This window comes from Symsagittifera roscoffensis, chromosome 4 (genome assembly GCF_963678635.1).
Source record: "Symsagittifera roscoffensis chromosome 4, txSymRosc1.1, whole genome shotgun sequence".
NCBI classification, from domain to species: Eukaryota; Metazoa; Xenacoelomorpha; order Acoela; family Convolutidae; genus Symsagittifera; species Symsagittifera roscoffensis.
In genome coordinates, this window is record NC_087065.1 from 23,431,972 (window position 1) to 23,452,595 (window position 20,624).

Consider the following 20,624-nt stretch of genomic DNA (forward strand, 5'->3'; position numbering starts at 1 on the left):
TGAGATTTTTTGGCTACCTGGAACAAAAAAATTTCGGCATTCCAGGAAGATTCCGGATACTAGAAAAGAAGGATTTTAAAGAGGGCATACAAGTTCTCAATTTCCTCGTCGTGAATATTGTCTGCACATTGGTGATATCGCGCACTTTTTTTTGCTAATGTCTGATTGTGGTTCCCCCGATATTGAATCATCAAGATGGGTGGTGAATCGCTGCTATAATCACAGGTCTTCTTTTTCTCAGCCATTTTCGTTTTGTTTTTGCCCTGCCTGATGATTTTTTCAAGGGCTTGCGATGCAACCCGCAACGACCGATCAACTTTCCGGATATTGGAAATTCAACCAATATCATGTCCATTGCTTTATCATAATTATCCCATGTTGACGTACTGCCGAAAACCCGGTGAACAGTTCCTTTAATCACACTTCTCTTGTACTGAAGGGGGACGCAATATTACAGCACCTCTAAATCGCTCCCTCATAGCCGAAAAAAATTCGTTCCTGGATAGCCGAAATCTTTTTTGTTCCAAGTAACCAAAAAGTGTCATACACATTATTATTGCGATCACAACATCACAATTATTACTAAAATTAATTAATAATTTTTATGTTACAATTTTATTCGTTATTTCACAAATTTTTGAGAGTTTACACTTTTTTTTTGTTTGATCAATTTTGTTTTGTCGCTACTTTCATGCCAACCCTTTTTCCCATTTGTGAGCATTAGAGAAAATCTATCTGTTTTTTTATTCTGATTGGCTGTATTAAGATTGTGGAAATCTCTGTTTTCAAGCTTTGCTATAAGCAAGTTGGCCTGTTTTCCTGAGTCTCAGGCGCAATTCATGAAAACAAGTCCCAAAAATGGTGGCATGACACCGGGCCGAATACTCGGATAGCTGAAAAAAAAAACGTTTACTCATGGCCAAAAAAAATTGTTCCTAGATAGCCGACATCTTTTTTGATCCAAGTAGCCAAAAAAATTGATCCGATCCACGCCAAACTAATAGCTTAAAAAGTTTCTTTTTAAATAAACATAGCTTTTTCCCATTGAAGCCCCCGCCCTTCATCCCAAGTAATTTGAGAATGCGTTAAAATTGTAAATTCAAACAAACGTTTTGGCACATTTTTGTGCATCTTCACGTTTTAAAAATGTGAACTATGTGTACAAAAGGATCAAAGATCAAAAAAGTGTCAAACACATCTTTATTTCAAAAATTAAAAAACTTAGCCGATCACAGCTTCACAATTATCACTAATTTTATTTAACAACTATTTTTTAACAATTTTATTCATTTAGGCACAAATTTCTGAGAGTTTCCAACTTTTTTTTTACAATTTTGTTTTTTCGTTTTATTCTTGTAAACATGTAAGTTATTTCAATGTTTTTTTTGTCTAAAATTTTACTATTCTGGATTTATAGCCTTAGTGTCAGCTTCCTACTTCTAAACTCGTAACTCGTTTAGAATTGCTGATCTCTGTTTTCCAATATGCAGCGACTTTAATGAAAGTAACTTAAAGCTGCTGGACGTCTGGTCGATTATCCTCCATTTAAACTTCAACTTACCACTATCACTTCCACACTGCCTTATATGCTGTCCAACTGGAGTATCCTCTTTTCGGGGTTCCTCAATCCTTGTGGTGAGATGTCGGACCGTCTGGCCAACATAGATGGATTTGCATCCACAACATTCAAGTCTGTACACCACTATTGATTTCAGTTCACTGGAAAAGGAGGACTTTAAAGAGGGCTTACAAAATTTCATTTTCCTCGTCGTGAAAATTATCTGCTCATTGGTGATATCAAGAACTTTTTTTTTGCTAATGTCTGACTGTGGTTCTCCCAATATTGAACCATCAGGATGGGTGGTGAATCGCTGCTATAATCACAGTGCTTCTTTTTCTCAGCCATCTCCTTTTCGTTTTTGCACTGCCTGATCATTTTTTCAAGCGCTTGCGATGCGACCCGCGACAACCAACTTTCCGGATATTGATTATCCAACCACTGTTTATGGTTGATTTCCATCGCTTTATCATAATCTTCCCATGTTGACCTTCTGCGGAAAACCCGGTGAACAGTTCCGTCAATCACACTACTCTTGTACTGAAGAGGGCGCAAATTCTAAAATTTAGTTTGCTAACTGTATCTTTTGGTTTCTGATACCAACCACAGTTAATTTTCCTTGAATTTGTCAATACTAATCTGTTAATCCGAAATTGCCAATATCGCATTTTTGTTTGGTGTCTCTATTGTGAACTGTAAGTTTGGATTTAGCAAGTTTGCTACCCATAGCATTTTTTCAGGATCACCCTCCATGTTCTAACTATATCGTCAACGTAACGGAGAAAAAACTTAGCTTGATCAGTGACTTTTTTTTGTTCTTCATCGCGATACATTTTCTACAGTACCATACAGTTTCACTTATGTTTTGATACCCATCATCTGATAGATCACCGCAATTTACGTGAAATGAATTCAAAAGTATTCACATTCCACACCTTGTGAACTGTACGTGACCTTCTATTTGCACTCGGGACATATTCCATTAAGATCTTTTTCGGGAATAAACCTTTCGGGAATATCCCTCGATAGTGAATCTTCGTACTGCTTCAACCAAAGATTTGCTAAAATAACGGCAAAAGATGCCCCCATTGCAAAAACCATCTCTCAAACTGTAACATGTTTCCATGCCATTGAAATGAACTTGACTAACTGCCATGTGCAATAGTCTCTTCATGGTTTTCCTAGCAATTGATGCTGGTTGATCTTGCTCATACAGTTTTCTCAGAGCTATGTCTTTTGATTCTTTGAATGGAACATTTGTATACAAACTCTTCACATCTAGAATTATCACATTTTCGTTCGGCTCAAGACCAATGCTCTCTAATGAGTTCGTTTCGATGTTTGCGCCCTCAATTATCTCGAAGAATTTTGAAGGAACTTTGTTCAGGTTATAATAAGAGCTACCAGGCAATGGGAGGACAGGTCTCAATGGGGTATTCACCTATGATAAAGGAAAGTGTTATTTGAAAAAACTGACAAAATTGAGCTTTTTGGATCAGCTAAACTTTAGCTATTTCGAAACGCTGTAAAGATCTCATTTTTGACATAACTTTTCAACTTTCGACAAAACTTAGCAAGCAACTGAGCTTTTGAACATTTTTTTTGGCACCTGCTCCGCTACCTGCGTCGATCTCAAGACACTTATTTAGTTTAGCTCTTATTCGATTATTTACTATAAAAATTCTGTGTTCCCTGATTATCTAAAACAATTTTTTATTGGCCAGCCGAAAAAAATTGGTTCCCAGATAGCCAAAAAATAATTTTGTTCCCCGATAGCCAAAAAAGGTACTACTATGATAGAGTGGTCCCTTGAAAATAACAAATTCACTTGAGAAATAGCCACATAAAGCTCTCGAACTGGTTAATAATTATGATCTCGCCATTCCGAAAGATGTCGCAGTATATTTTCAAATAAATTTTATGTTTTGTTACATCCTAAACTCTCCCCAACCATTTTAAGGTTGAACACTAAAAAAAACTCCCATAGTGGGTTTTTATTACAAATAAGTCAACCCAATTATGGTTGTTAAAACGTAAAATAGAGTTAAGCGAGCAAATTTCAATATGTAAACTATGCAGTAATTACAATTTGTAATCTGAAACTTTCTTGACTAAACATATTTCGCGAGATTTTTGAAATGAATAATTCATACACAGATTAGTTTTCAAAATTATAACATGCGAAATGCATGCGGGACTTGTCTATCTTAGTTGCTTTTTCGAGGGACCACTCTATCAAAGTAGTACCTCGATAAAAATTTTGTTCCCGGGTAGCCGAATAAAAACATTCCATTATCAAAGTAGTCGCAATTTTTTGCTTTCCAATTCCTGAAAATCAAAGCAATTACGCATAGAAAATGTTTTGTCTTTTAAATTTTTTTTAGTTAAGTCCCGAAAAAAATGATCCAAATTTTGTGACGAATTTGCCTTTTAATCCAGAAGAAGAAGAAGAAAGAACACCTGAATTACTATACAGTAAAAAGCCGAGGCATCAGTATAGCAAAGTGTAAATAATAAAGTTGGTTAAAACTCATTGGTTACATCAAACAAAACACAACATCAGAAAACAAGCAATAAACAAAACAAAACAAAACAAAACAAGTTCGGTTACAGTTCAGAAATTGGTTGATTAAAATATATGAAGTTACAGATACTAAAAAACATCAGTTTTAAGAATTAAGAACGAGCTGGTATCAAAACTTTACAAACAATTTTATAGATAGTCGAAGCATACAGCGTATATACAGAGTATATACAGATTCTCTTTCAAAAAATGTCTGGAAAATTAAACTAAATTAAAACATATAGAACTAGCAAAAACGGAAATCACGCCACGTATTTGTATTTGTACATATTGGATTGTTTCTCAATTCACTCACGTAAAATTCTTTCAGTTTTTTCTTGAATCCTGTTCTCGATTTTTCTAAATTGCGCAAAATTATGGGCAGTGAATTCCATTTTTTAGAAGTCAAATGAAAAAATGAGTTTTGTAGAGAAGCGGTTGAACAATGTTTGTCAAAAATAATTTGTTTCGTTTTTTTATTGAGCTTATAATTGGCAGTCGGTAGTCTCAATGTATTTTGAAAAGCCTTCTTTTTGTTTGTAAGATATTGGTATAAGTATGTTATACACTTTAACTCAATTCTTTTCTCGATTACAATGAACGATTTGCTAATGCGAAGAAGGGAAGAAGATTTAAATTTCGATCTGAAATATGTTCTTTTTAACGCCCAGTGTTTCTCTAGAGATAGCATCATAGTAGCATTAATTTGTTGTAAAAATATTGCTGAAAAATCTAAATGAGTTAAAACAAGACAATGAAGCAAGGCAACTAATGATAATGTCGGCAGTTGTTGTCCAATTGTATCTATAGTTTTAATTCCTTGTGCCATTTTTTGGAGAATTGTTTTGATTTGAGCATGAAAAAATAAACTTGAATCAAGAATAAGGCCTAAATATTTGCATTCTGATTTTTTGGCTACATAATGCCCATTAATTACTATTGTATCAGTATCTACATTTTTGCTATCATTTTTTTGACAAAATGTTATAAATTCCGATTTAAATGCATTCAGATTCAATTGGTTCTCTGCAAAAAATTCCGTTAGATTATTAAGTGATTTTTGCAATCGATTCAAAGCATCCTCAGAAATTATAGAAGAAGAAAAAACCATACGGTCGTCAGCATATTGAACTAAAGTACAACCTTCATATAATCGCTCTTGAATGTCATTAACATATAAATTGAACAACAACGGACCAAGTACCGTTCCTTGTGGGACACCTCGTTTGATTTCAATCCAGTCTGAAAAGATTCCATTGACGTTTACTCTTTGAATACGTTTATTTAGGAAGCTAGCAATTAAAGCATTTGCTCCATTTGAAACACCGAGAGAAAGCATTTTTTCAATTAAAACTTCATGCGAAATAGAATCAAAAGCCTTGGACAGATCTAATAAAGCTGCATGTAAGATTTTTTTTGAATCTATTTGATTTCGAATACTTTCTGTCACATAAACAAGAGCATCTTGTGTTGAAATGTTTTTGCGAAATCCGAATTGAAATGGTGTCATTATTTGAAATTTGTCAAGATATTCTGTTATTTGAGCGTGTAAAATTTTTTCAAAAATTTTAGAAAAAGCACAAGTTATTGATATTGGCCGATAATTTTTTGCATCCATTGGGTCATCTTTTTTAAAATAAGGGGTTACGTGTGCTTTTTTCAGTTCGATCGGGAAAATGTTCTCATCTAAGCAAGTATTTATGACAAAAGTTACCTGTGGAACTATAACTGATTGACCGTCAATGATTGCCCAAGCAGGTACGGTACAAGGTCCGAGAGGTTTTCTAACATTGATTTTTTGAACTATATCAAAGCATTCACTGTAATGTGTTGAAAATGGAAAGGTGCAGATTCAGAGGCAGATTTGTTGTAATTCGGAGGCTTTTTAGCGCCGAAAAATTCGCCTAAGTTTGAAAAAATATAAATTGAATGATTGGCATTTTTTTTGTCTTGGGTTATCATTTCACTGAAGGAATTTCGTAGAACTGTAATTCGATTGTTGCCAGAACATGTACCTCTAACTTGGTTAATATATTTCCATTTTTGTTGGATAGTGCTGAGAAGTGAAAAACAATTTTTTCGAGTTGTTTACTTCGAGTTGTTTACTTCTAATCATTTGGCTCATTTGATTACGTAAAAACTGGCACTTTGACCAATTATCGCTTGTGCTTTGACTGCGATATGATTTGAGTGAATTCTGTTTCTTATTCAACAATTGCTGACATTATGAATCGAACCATTCCGTTTTCAATATATTTTTTGGTTCAAAATTACGAACAAAATTTTTTTCGATAGGAGCATGTTGCTGAAGAGCACTAGAAATTCCAAGGAAGAACGGAGAGTGTATTGCAAAATTCATTTTTCTGATATTTTTTCTTATTGAAAGTCGAAATTATCCTCGGTAAACTTTTGCCGCATTTTATGTCCGTCAAAATAAATGAAGCAAAATGGTCGGTTTTATAAGGTGTATCAAAACAAAATTCAATGCCGTTTGTTTCATAGTCACTGATAATGTAGTCGATATGAGTTTTAAATGAGGAACTAATTCTGGTCTCATCATTTGCACAAAAAACCTTCAATCCATATGGAAGAATTATAGAATCTAAGATTTTTTTTTGCTATCCAGATAATTTATGTTATAAACACCCACAAGCGTAATTTTATTAGAAACTGAAAATGCATTATATATGTTAAGCGATAATTGTTCAAAAAAATCAATAAAGTTTGATCTGCTTGATCTGCTATAACACAAATTAACTAACATTTTTTCTTTACTGGAAATGTTAAATGTAGATTTGCACTCAACCCACACTGACTCATATTTTTCTTTATCAAATAAATTTAAATCAGGCCTCAATTTCGGAGCCAATTTGGCTGGTATATATAACAAAACGCCACCGCCTTTTTTTTTTACCGCTGATTGCCTATCATATCTGAACATCGCATGCGTTCTAGGGTGGAGATTCCATAAATTTTCACTATCTTCTTTTTTAAGCCACGTTTCGGAAATTCCTATAATTGTATTTTCGCCCATATCATCAAGAAATTTTTTCAAATGCATCCGTTTTCTAATAAAACTTTGAAAATTCAAATGAACAAATTTAAGATTTGCACAATTTTTTGAGCAGATGCCGCAGACTGTTTCAATGGTTTCAATAGGACCAGGGTTTTTTTCAACATCCCCACTTTGGGTCAGTAACAACGCAAAAAGGAAAAGATGAGTCAGTGTGGTAGCTCTCCGCTCATTTATCCCACATTTCGATGATAATATCTTTTGATGGCAGCTTAGATAGCCCCAGTAAACAATGGTTTTTTCTATATTTTCCATCTGAGCCTTGGAAATTAGAAAAATTGCACAAAACAACCAGAATTTAATATTCAGCATAATAAATTAAATAAATTAAATAATCGCCAAATTTGCACCAAGAAAAAATGCGAAACTAGTATTTCCTAAAGATTTTTGCACCTTTTTGGAAAAATTGTATCATTTCTGTCGTTTTTGGATCTAAATTTGATGATTGTTGGGTTTGCTTCATTCTGGGGCGGGTTGTAATCTCACATGTGTTTGCATTAATATCAGAACCTCTAAAAGAATCTCTAAAACTCTGCACCAAAATTTCAACACCCCCATCAGAAGGATGCAAACCATCCGAGCTAAGCGCATCGGTATTTTGACTAAAATTTTTGTTTATGTCTAAAATATCAAATTTTACTTCGCCCAAGTCCTTTACATTCCGTACTAAATTAAGAATTTGCTTGTTTAGCTTCTGTACATTTGGATTAAAATCTTTTCTAAAAGCGCCTAAGGGAGTTACAGTACATAGTGAAATTGTTTCTGGGGAGAATTTATGATTTACGAGATAAATTAGTTTTTCTAAGCTACTCACGGCTTCCTTCGCGTCGAAATTATTTGAGAGGCAGTCATTCATTCCAATTAGCGTAGTTACATGTTTGAAATGTCGCGATTTACTGTTTCTCACGCGTTCCAGCAATGCAGAAATTTTGTGCCCACCAAATCCTCTCGCCAACACATTTTCCGATATTTGATCCCCATTGATTCTGTTAACAATTGAGTCTCCCAGTAATAGGCCAGAATATTCTCCTTCTCGTGGTAAAAATAAATGTTTTCGTTGTTGGTCGAATTTTTCTTCTTGAATATTGGTTGCTTGTATTTTGATTTCTTGGTTATTCTTGCTTTCTTGGTTATTTTCGCTTCGTTTGTTCTGATTTCTGCTCCGAGTTTCAATCTTGCTCCATTCATTTTCAAATTTGTTTTCTGCAATTTTCGAATTGCCCGTGTTTTTAAAATTTTCTAGATCAATAAGTTTGTTTCCCTTTTCTTCATCTTTCGTTGATTCAGTTAAGTTTTCGATAAGTCGTTTAAAATAAGTAACATTTTCGATCAAGTCTTTATACAGCTCGTATTTCATTTCGTCGCTCAAATTTCGGAAAGTTTCGAGGTCAAACATGTTGGCGATTAAAAGCGAAATTAAAAATAAGACATTAAAATGAACCGACTGATCGCTACAAATTTAAATTGGTTGTGAAATCCATTTCGTGAAATCCAATTTGTGAAATCCAATTTTGTTTTGTTACTAATTTCCGTAATATGAAAATTTTAGTTTTTTCGGCTATCCGGGAATGCGGCTCTGGGGGTACGGACCCCCAAAAATGTCATTTTTGATAATTTTTGAGATGGACTTAACCAAAAAATGATATCGCTTAGTAGTATCTTTATTAAAAAATGATATTTATCAGTGACATAAAATAGTAGTAATAGTGAAGGGGAGACCTAAGGCTAGCCAAACTCAGCCTCAAGATCTAAATGAAATTTACCTAAGTCCGTCTCAGAATCGAAGGATGTGGCCTCGAAAACAATCTATATTCATTTTACTTCTTTGCTTAGCGTTTGAATAATTTCAGGCGTGTCATGGAGGAAGCAATTTTCTCGGCGGAAGTGTTTATCCACACTATTCAGTTGAAAGGTCCGGATCAACTTGAATCCCAATATGGCAATCCGCTCCTGTTAATGAAAATACTAGATTTTGACCCGCTAGCCCTTGAGGCTGAGTTTGGCAAAATGGCATTAGGTAGCTCGATATCATTCTCCGCTGGGAAGTCATGTCTATTTCGGTACAATGTTCGGGACTTACTGCTAAACCTCAAAAAGTAAGTTCGTTTTCTTCAGAAATTTAAACCAGACACTAATACTGCTTACAATAAATAAGTTTTGATTTAGGATCCCTCTGTACTTGCTTATGGCCTATAAAAGCGAAGATCAGCGACTCACCTTCAGAGGTTCAGCAACAATACCTCTTCTGAGGGTTGCAGATGGCCTCGAATCGGAATTAGATAAACACGGTCTACGTATACCAGTAGTCAAGGGAGAAAAGGGAAGATTTTCTATCTACAATCTAATGGGCTGTGAGATTGGCACTGCGCTTGTTTCCTATAAAATGCACTGTTTGGGAACTTTAGCTGTACAGCATATACCGAATAGCAAACTCTCTGATGCAGAGCAGTCAAACATGTTCGCTAAGCTTACGCGTAAACCTCTAGCTCAGAGTTTGGACAAAGATAACATCGAAGCATCGAAAATTGAGAAAAGTTCAAAGCCAACAGTTGTGAAAAGCAGCGAGACCCAGACCGATAAAAAACGCAGCGTATCAATGAAAGAAAATCTTGAGAATTTGGTTTTGACTCAGAAGCCCGAAACACCTGAGAAGTCGGATCTGGAAGCGCAAACTGTGGCAGATAAAAATAAAACCGGAAATGACCCGCCGACGCTGTTTTACCGCAGAACTAGTGCAAATATTGTTTCAAAGCAGAAACATGAAATCAAAGTTGATTCTCAACTAGGTAAGTTTGAAAAATCATTGGGGCGATTCCTTTCAACTGATTCGATCGGCGTGCAATCCGATGGTACGGCTGGAGTAAATGTTCCAAAATTGAACCCCAGTTTTCCCATACTAGAAGCCTTGTACTGTGAGCTGGAGAAAGCTGGAGTTTCTTTTGGCCAGCGGAACTTCGATTATCAGTTTCCATCCCCTAGGCAGGCGCAACTTGAGGAAAATAGCCAGAAGGTGGATAAAAGTGTCCAATCTCTGGTTAAAAGTGACGATGCCATAACCAAGAATGAACTTGGTATTACGAAAATAATAGAAAGACCAAAATCATCGTTATTACATCACCCAAAAGGTAAAGCAAAACAATCTGTTTTGCCTGATCATTCTCATCACCATCACAAGCGGCTTTGTGAAATTAAGATAAGAGACTCAATTCCAGCTAGGAAAAGCTGGATTAGAACTAGTACAGTGCCCAAACCGCATTCCAGACCCCAATCTAGACTAGAATACGGACTTACAAGCACTTATCTCGCTCGGCTGCGGAGTTCGAATCCAACTCTGTTTCAAAGTATGTCACTGAATGAGTCGCAAATGAATGCAATCATTCCAAAAAGTGCGAAGGAAAATGTTGAAAAACCAAAGAAAAAACTATGTAAGAAACGCTTGGCAAAAGAACAAGGAGATCGAGTTTCGCAATGCATTAAACATGACAAACTGGCCCTTCCTGAGACAGATAATCCTTTACGGGAAGGTGTAAAAGGAGAAATTGTCCGTGAAAGCCAACCAATTTCTGCAGTTGAACAGAAAGCTAAAAATGAATTCGAAGACAAACAAGGAGCACAGAAAAATGCGGTGACCCCGGAAAGCAAGAAAAGCACAACGGTTGTGAAAATTTTGCCGATGGTTGAATTAGACGAATCTTTTGACGTGGACCAGTCTAACGGGCATAAACAAGAATCTCATTCCGCAGATTACCACGATTATGATGAGTTGGAGCTTGAAAATTACGAAGTGGAAGATGACTTTGAACCCGAGTCACCCCAAAAAGATGACGAGAGGGTAGAGACAGCAAACTTAAACGCAAACAGCACAATTGACTCGTCTGAAAGTATCGCTCGAAGGAATTTACAATTGGATCCAGTGGAAAAATCGATGGAAGATTTTGCAGCTGAATTTGAGGTAGACTCGTATGACGAAAACAAAGATTCTAAAAGTAGTTTCAAAAGCGATAATAGTTTTGTCGAGAAGTCGGATATTAAGAATTCATTTCATGACAGCAGGGAGTCCACATACACTGCATCGATCTCTCAAGATTCAGCCAGGAACCGAACTGTTGGTGATCTCGTGAAAGTAAAAAAATCTGAAACTAAAACAGATTTGAAACAAAGTTCCGACGGCCAAGACTGGTTGAATGAATTACTAAGTTCTTCTTTGGACCAAAACAAGATGCGAGAGTTACTAGAAATGAGAAACAAGAAGCAAAGTGATGGCAATGAAAGTGGATCGGAGAGTGAATCAAGTAGTAGAAATCAGAGCTCCTCCAACTATAGACCGACATTCGGTCGAAAATGAAATCAAAAACTAATTTTAATATCTCGATGTGATAATTTGTACAGCTAGATGGGTTTTCATTCTAAATATATGTAGATAAATCTGTAAATATGTATAACTGTATATGCTAATTAAATTGTTGATACACAAAAAATTATGAAAGTTTTTTTTTCTGTTTTTCATATCAAAAGGGGCAAAGTAGGCATAATAGCCACAAAAGAATGCGGGAGTTATCACGAATACCAGACGCTGAGCGATAGTAAATCAGGCTAAATAGAGACGAGACGCACAGTCTCGAATAATACTTGAGAGAATCCTCAGTTACCGATTTCAGCAGAGCACGTCAACAGGAAGCAGTGAAAAGACGTGCTTAATTTTGTTTGGCTTTGAAAATGTCAAATGGACAGTTGAAGAAAATTTCCTCAAAACGAGCTGATCAAATCACTGACATTTAACCAGGGGCGGATCTAGGATTTTCTCGAGGGCGGACGGATTTTCATAAAATATTTGTCGGCCTTTCTTTGACCCAAATTGATTTTTGAGCTGTCTCCCAAACCACTTTAAGGACACCATTTTAACCAAAATTTCTGCGCCTTAGGCAAATTTTTGAGTAAACAGGCGTTTTTAGGCATTTTTCGGAAAATTTTGACCAAAAAATTGCGTTTTTTCGGCGCGTGCTCTCCCTCGAAATTACTCTATTTTGGCGCCAAAGGCGCCCGTAGAAAAATTTTAGGGTCAGTCAGCCAAAAAAAATGGATGTCTCAAAATAGTATGATACCGCATTTGAAACCCGTTCGAGCTGTCTTAGCGGTAATAAAAATTATGTAGTAAAAAATCACCTTAAGCCCGAATTCCTTCCCACCCATTAATGGGGGAGGGCCGGGAGGTGATTGGCATAATAAGTTTCATCTCATCGCTTACCTCGGTAATCTCAAAAGCAAGGTTGAAACTTAAGCGGCAAAAATTAACTTTTGCATGCTAAGTTTAATTGCTTTGTTTGTTCGAAATTGAAGGCAAATTACCTTCAAAAAATGGAAACGAGAAGGTGCGCGGTATTAAATTTCAAAAATGGCATAAATTTTTTCCTGTTCGGTTTGTTTGCTTAATTTTTTGGTCCCTAAACTTCATTCTCAGCCTGTTTTTTTTGAAAAGTTTGGCAACGTGAATGTTCATTAGAGAGCTAAGAGAATTAAACCACCATTTGAAGTAGTGTGAGTGGTATTCTGAGGAACGCTGTGAAAAGTAGGAGGGTGTGTAAAAATTGTGACAAAGGACTCATCTGGACTCATTTCTTCGAAGCCCCTATTTACAAATTTACCGCTGAAGATATATATCTTTTTTCTTTATCTGCTTGATAGGTTTCGGCCGATATCATAGCGACTTATTGGCCTCATATTGCGTCGTTCGACGAGTGATAAAAGATTTTATGGGCGTGTCTGTGTGTGTGTGTTTTGAGGGAGAGGGGACTCAATAAACGTTTTTGATTTTTTTAGGCTTTTCATTTTCACATTTCGGCTGAATGGGTTTCAATCTATATTATATCGTCTTCGTGGCCTCATATTGTTTCTTATGACGACCAAATAAAATTTAATTTATGTGTGTTTTGAGGGCAAGGGGTACTTTTTAACTCTTTATAAGTCTTAAGCCTTGTTGATTTTTTCCGGATTCAAGGATTTCTGCTAAAATGTTTTCGGCTTTGTTACCGGTTTATATTTTTTTCGGATGCTAATTTCACATTCTATTGTCTTAGAGGCTTTCTTTTTTTCCGATTTGATATTCACGCGGAGCTAAACACGTTTTAATAGCAAATGTTGAAACGAAAACAATTTTCTCTGGAAATTTAAGTTCAAAAGTTGATTTATATTTGAAAATCACTAGCGCAAAAGATTACAGTGACGAGAAGTATATTGCAATCGGGATTGACTTTCTTACCAGAAAGCTCTAGAATCCTTTCTTTTTTCTTCCAGCGAAATATAGGATGGAAGTCAGAATGTGTTCGGAAGAATAAAATAACATATTAACGTGAAAGTTTGCTTGAAATAACCTTGATGACTCTAGAAAGGCAAGAATTTTTCAAGCAACAGGATATACTTCACTCAGCGCTGTAAGATTTTTATTTGTTTGTGATTTCGAATAACCAAAAAACGCCATTGTACCTCTAAAAAGTTAATTGCCTTTCTGCGTTTTTCATTCAATTGCGCGTAATTTATTGACATGATTCGTTTTGTTCTGAAAGACGGATTGCTGAACACAAGGGCGCGAGGGAAAATGACTCAAAGGATATCTAGGAACCTTTTTATGTTGAGTTTCAGCCTCTGTATTAATTATAGATAGATTTTATTTGGTGGTTGTAATTATCATCAGTTAGTTATAACCGCTTAACTAAAAGCACATTCAAGGCTGCTTGTATTTGATTTATTTTGATCACTTGCATGTGATTGGTTGAAACGCCCGCTTTTTAGGGAGTTTTTACACTTGCGAAAACAAGGGTATTGCAATCGGGTACTCGACTTTTTTCCCGTAAATAACTGTGTTCACAGGACTGTGTTCAAATTTTTTACCGTCTCCTACCCTCTTAGCCTGGAGTTAACGAATACGCCTGGGGCGGCAAAGATCCAGTGTTCGAATCTGACCAGGACCTGTTTTTTTTCAAACGGTAAAAATTCCTGTTTAAAAGAATTCGGGCTATTGTGTGTCTGCTTATGTTTTGTCGGCTCAGTTGCCAGATCTGAGAATTGTTTTTTTGTTTTTTTAAACAGTTTGAATTGTGCTTACCTTGAGTGTTTTAGCATTCTAAAAATCTGGCAGAATTTAAATTTGTACATTGGTTGTGATTTTTTTTGTGGACTTTTAGCTTCAATTCTGTCGGCTTATTTACCTAATATTTTCTTTCCTACAAATTTCGGGAATTGTTTTTGAGATCTTACTCTTTGGCCCAAAATTTAAGTTTTGAATGTTCGAAATCAACGTCACTTGCAACCTTTTAAAAAGTTTAATATGTTTAAACATAAAAAACTTGATTTTCTTTTTTTCTAGTTATTTCAACGACAACAACGTTCGAAGTCTTCTTTGATAGTTCTTGAGTATCTTGCTGTTTTAATCCTATACTTGTTGCAATGCAAGTGGCGCAAAGCTCAGTTTTGCCTCTCTTTTTAACTCATGTGATTGGTAACCTACAGTTACGTGGTTCTAATGCGAAAGTCATATATCGTTTTACATCGTTTCTCAATGCTTGAAACTTCTAAGGGCTTAGTTTTGTACTTTTTAAATGCTTAACACTCCATGTTCGCGCTTAAATATGAGAAGTGCTTTATTTCTCAGTTCAAGTTGAATTCATATAGCACATCCTTGGATCATTAAATGCGTGGCTTTTAAGTGCGTGGTCACTTCTACTCATTGCGAATAAAAAACTCGCAAGAAAAAGCATTCCAGAAAAAATAAAAGTTTTTTTTTCCATTATTTAGGAGTTAGTGACTTTCATTTCTGCTAGCTTGCAATGCTTATTTTGTGCGGTATCGCAAGTGGTGTGAACCTGTGCTTTGCATCTGAATAAGATAGTTTCTAATGTAAGTACGTTACTTTTTCTATAACTCAAAAAGCTCATTCTACCTCATAGTCTGGTCGCAATGCTTCTATGAGTTATACAGAAACCAGTTGTGATATCTCTAAAGTCACATAGCTTAAAACTTTTGATCGTTGTATTGGGGCGAGTTAACGGTTTCTGTTTCTGCAGTTGTTCAGAACTGTGAGAACTCTTCTCTTTTTTGAAACTAAATGATACATTTTTGTTTAAACTTTCAAAGAAATGATGAAATGTTTTTGTTGGATGTGATTGTTTTCTTCAGACAAATTTCAACTTTTTAATTAGCGATTTTGGTCAATAAAATCTATAAAATCAATAAAAATCTATCAATACAGTCCAAAAGATAATTATTTCCTTGCTCAGTTTTTAAAATTAAAAGACATTTGATTTTCGATGGCCAATTGTTAAATTATGTGAGGTTGAATAGTGCTACTTCGGGACAACTACTTCGCTCTTAATTTCTAATATTCTTTGGGTCTTTTTACTTAATCAGTCCAAATATCCTAATTTCACGATTTCATAATATTCAATGTAGATTATACTGATGCAGAGATTAAAACACTGATAGATCTGGTTGATTTGGTTAAAACAATTGCAATCACCATCTTCTCAAGCGAAGCTCTGAATGATCCGACTGCATTTTTAGCCCTATGGATCAATAAACGCCTTTTTTTGTTCCGACTTTCGATACGAAAGTAACGGAATATTTGTGCTCGGGGTGGGTTTTTTTTTCTTCAGACAAATTTCGACTTTTTAACAAGCCATTTTTGACGGAATTTTTTTATATCATTCGAAAGCCATTGTTGTCCTGAGCTTAAATTTGAAAAGATATTTCACCTGTGATCATTTTTCGTAAAGTTATGAGGGTTTAAAGATGGCCATTTTGACCAATTTGCGACAATTAACGCGCGATATAAGTCGCGCTATTAACGAGTAAGCGGAGATTTAATCCGTCTTAAAAATCAATCCAAACTGGTTGAAAGAAGCATATTTGCCATAATTGATTTGTTACAAGGAGCGAAATTTATTGTTTTATACTTTATATGGCGTGTGGGGGGATGATTTTCGTAGAAACTTTTTCAATTTTCAGAAAAAAAAGTTTTTCATTTTATTTTATTTCATTAATTTTTTTCTATGTTGTTTATGTTATTACTGCTCAATAAACGTTAAAAGGCAGTCGGAACTTTCAGGGCTTCGCCCTGATACGAGCAGTCTTGTTTACTTTTTGAATTCTGTTATCATCCCCCGAAACGCCATATAAAATACAAAGTGATAGATTTCGCTCCTAGTAAAGTATGAATTGGCGCAGAGACAATTCAGCCACAGACAATTCAGCCGATTTAAAATACAGACAATTCAGCCAAAAAAACTCAGACAATTCAGCCAAAGACAATTCGGCCGATTTAGATTAAAGAGACAAGATAAAAGGGAACAATAAAACTTTTCTAATTTGATTAGAGTCAGAAGGCTTTCAACAGTTTACCAAAGAAATGTAAAACATCAAATAACAAATTTCGAAGATCAAAACAAACTTGCTATGCATAAAGTTTTACGAAATATGTACATTGAAGGTACACAGTTTTAAATACTTCTGTATATGGTCTCGATTGTAGTTTTTTGCGTTTTGAACGAGTTTATCATTTGCTATTGAATACTTGGGCTTCTGTTTTCTGATAATATCACCGGACATCAGTCTCTCTACATTAATTTCGGCGTTTTTTTGCTCATCTTTGAATCGGGTGATCAACTTGGGGAGGGCTGGATGCTTTGTCGATACGAACTTATTGAAGCTGCCATTCCATGCCTCCAACGCATTGTTCGTACGAGGTTCTCCGCTGAGCACCCGATTGAAAACGTTCCAATCGGCAATGTCAAACTTTGGTTTGACGCGTCTATTTCCTCGACAAGCACCAATATAGGTGTCTTCGAAGTAGTCTGATAGACTCTGGAACTCCTCTGAGGGATCCTCTTTTCGGAGCGCCTCAAACGCGAAAATAACGTCGTCAATGGGAACGAATGCCAAGCAAATCATTTTTTTGACATTCAGTCGAAACTCATCATCGTCCATGTACTTGCGCGAAAAACCAATTTTTTGTACATTGCGCCATACTGCTTGGCCCAGGTGGAAGAAACAGAATTTAATTTCTGTATCAGGCTGCATTTTTTTTATGGCGTTGCGAACAGCGGCTTCAAAGTCAATGACTACTTTTTTTCCAAATTGCTCTAAGCAGCCAAAAAGTTTTTCGTAAGTGTCTTGCGTCTTATTGGGCAGCAGAGCATACACCAAGGGTATAACTGCGTTTTCGATTACACCATGAATAGTATAAACTTGGTAAAAGACGTCTGGTGCCACTGAAAACGTTCCATCGCAATGACAGATTTCCGACTGAGAAAGCAAATCAAGCGCTGGTAGTGTTGCAAAAACTAAAACTCGACTGTCCGACTTACCAGAATCAAAATACAGGAACGTATCACCGCTGTGTGCGAGTTTGAGAGGTTCAGGAATTTCGTCGACGCTCTCAAGGTTTTTTGGTTTTGGCATTGTTTCCAAAGCTTGCTGCCTGATTCGGTTTATACTTCGAAGGGATGTTGAGTAACTCGGTATTGTGAGCGCTGCATAAAGAGGCAGGTCAATTTGGGCGTTGAAAACAATCTGTCGGGGAGCGTTACCGGTGTTTGCGGCTTTTTCTCGAACTTCATTAGCAAATTTCTTGGCTTGAATTTTTGAGGGGCTCGGTAAATGAGCGTGCTCGGTTTTTAAGGTAAATTCTTGCTGTTCGTCCAAATAACCCACTGCTCTACAATTTCCAAATGTACATAGCCATTTAATGAGACCGTTCTTAAGTTGGTTTTTTTCACGGTATCTATAACCGTCGAGACAAAGATGTTTTTTTCCGCGTTCAGATATTACGAATTCCATTTTACGTCAACTTTTGCTAAATGTGAATGAATGAGAATGATTCGGATACTAATCAACCAGTTGTTCAAGCTACTTGATAATGAAATTTAATCAATGTTAATTGTGTCAATGGACCATTTAACTGCAAAAAGTAGGCGCTAAACGCGGTACTGGTTTCTGGTTGGTCAATATTTTAATCGCAATTAGTTTATCTTTTAAAAAAGTTTAAGTATCAAATTAGTTTCAACCAACTACCCAAATTACCTGATAGGCGGTTGCACCCTCCCCCGCCTAAGGCATGATAAGAATATCAGCGTAACTGTGTGGCCAGTACGTGGTAGGGTGGTCAGCCCTTTAACTGATATCCTTTTTGACCGCCTGTAAATTCCCAATTTCGGGTCTGCTTTCGTGTAAATTGGTTAACTTTTAAGTATTGCGCAGTTTTTTGTAGAGTTCGATTTTTGCTTAACTATTATTCCAAAATTGGAAACATAATGAGTTGTATAAAGTTTTATTATGCTTAGGCATTTTTGGTTCTGTTAATTTTAATTGTTTTAGATGCATTTGAAAGGAATTACTTATAAGTCGTCTAATGAAAGATTTGATGTTTTGCCGCATGTGAAAAGTTTTTGCGCGCACGTTTTAAAACTTTAAAACTGTCTGAATAGTCTTTGGCCGAATTGTCTTACTCATTTTGACTGAATTGTCTGAATTTGAAATTGGCTGAATTGTCTGTGGCCGAATTGTCTGAACGCGTATGAATTATAACAAAAAGCTTGCTTCAACCAATTTGGAACAAATTCTAAGACGGATTAAATATCCACTTACGCGTTGATAGTGCGAAATATATTGCGCGTTAATTGTGCCAAATTGCCTAAAATGTCAATCTTTAAATCCCCATATTTTTACGAAAAATGATGATAGGTGAATTATCTTTTTAAATTTAAGCTCAGTTCAACAATATTCTTGAACGACATTTAAAAAATTCCGTCAAAAATGGCTAGTTAAAAAGTCGAAATTTGATTGAAAAAAAAACACCCCGAGCAAAAGTTTTCCGTCATTTTCGTTGCGAAAGTCGTAGTAAAAACAATAAAGTTTGATCATGAATGTGTGGCAACGACTATTTAGTTGTATGCAAAACACTTGTTGGTATAAACATTGGTTTTTTGATCTCAGAACGTTCGGAGGAAGTGATACCACAAAAAAGTTCCTTTGGGAAAAACTTTAAGAAATGTAGCTTGTGCAACCTATCGGAGGGTTGCAACCTATCGGAGGCCTATTGCAATGAAAGGACAATTTTGAAGGAGGAAGAAACGTGCAACAACTGAAATATATTACTACAACGCATTCTGACATTTAGTAAAATTTTTGACATTAGGGAGTTTAATGACATTAGGGAGGTTCAAATTAGGATTTTTCTTAACGGAGTATTTTCCGGAGCTAATTAAACCTTGGAAATGGTCAATTGAATGGTATAAATAGTTCGGTACGAAGTGCCACTAATACTTAGCAACAAAAAGTTCCTTCCTGTTACCCGTCCTGTTAGTACAAATATTGTGTGTAATTGTTCAAAGTGAAAACTAGAAAAACAGAGAACATTTACTTTTTCAGTACTTTTTCACTTGTTTTAAGCTTTTTGATTCTAGCACAAAAAACGCGAGTGAACACGTTAAATTTAAAATTTTTGACAAAAACCCCCATTTAGCCTAATGATGTCCCATACAAGCGATTGATCGTTATTCTGAAATTCTTCTGGCCTTATGCTGGTTCCCAGCTGTTTTTAAGTTTCAAAAAATGTCAGCTTATTAATTGTCTGCCTATGTTATGTTAGCTTAGTTGCCCCATCTTAGAGTTTTTCCCGTATGCAGTTTTCATTAGTTTTTTAAATGTTTTCCTTTAGTCCTGCAATTTCTAATTCCTCTAACCTTTGCTTAAAAACTTTCGACCTAAATAATTTCGGCTTATATTTTATATTTTATTGGCTTACTAATCTAATTTTGGGTCCTTCGAGGGAAACATAATTTGTATGCTTTCCTCCGGGTCGCACAAACCGTTTAAAATCCCAGAATAGATTTTTGAGTTCAAAATTTTTCATGACAACAATTTTATTTTTGCTTGATAAACGGTTTTGAATTTCAATAAACGCAGTCTAATTTGTTTCTGAACGTGTTCTGGACGAGCTCCGCTTGGACTCTTGTGTTAAAAATTGCTAAGATAAAAAAACACCCTGAGCACAAAATTCCGTCAATTTTTTCGAGAGTCAGAGCAATTAGCTTAATTGGCTATGTTGAAGAGAAAGTTTCTATTAAAATTGAGCAGAGGTTATTAAATTTCAACTAGTTTACATGAATCTGTTAAAAGAGGACAATTCTTTAGATGTTAATTTTACAATTTTGTACCACGTGATCTTTTAATATAGTTCAAACCGCGGCTTCACCTTTTAAAAATCTGCGTCAAATACATTTTTACAGTTCTGCTTGATATTAAAACTTTAAACATCAAAAATAATTTATTATTAATTTGCACTTAAAAAAGCTATAATAGTGAATCTGATACTCCACCAATATGCATGTGTTAGAGTATTCCACTATTATTTTTTTTGGTGGATAAAACAAGTCCTTTTG

General features: G+C 35.5%; 2 protein-coding genes across 3 annotated transcripts in view; both read left to right on the forward strand.

Annotated features, from left to right (window-relative positions):
* LOC134843554 (protein disulfide-isomerase A3-like) overlaps nucleotides 1-20,624 on the forward strand; it is a 494,465-nt gene that overhangs the window by 342,004 nt on the left and 131,837 nt on the right. The gene's annotated exons all lie outside the window — the stretch shown is intronic.
* Nucleotides 8,991-11,690, forward strand: LOC134845107 (uncharacterized). Its single transcript, XM_063861964.1, has 2 exons — nucleotides 8,991-9,290; nucleotides 9,361-11,690. Exons 1-2 carry the CDS (start codon nucleotides 9,052-9,054, stop codon nucleotides 11,537-11,539), a joined length of 2,418 nt encoding a protein of 805 aa, XP_063718034.1. The 5' UTR covers nucleotides 8,991-9,051; the 3' UTR covers nucleotides 11,540-11,690.

Coding starts and splice junctions, on each gene's coding strand:
- LOC134845107 (XM_063861964.1), top strand. CDS start 9,052: ATGGAGGAAGCAATTTTCTCGGCGGAAGTGTTTATCCACACTATTCAG. Junction 9,291..9,360: donor TTACTGCTAAACCTCAAAAA/GTAAGTTCGTTT, acceptor GTTTTGATTTAG/GATCCCTCTGTACTTGCTTA.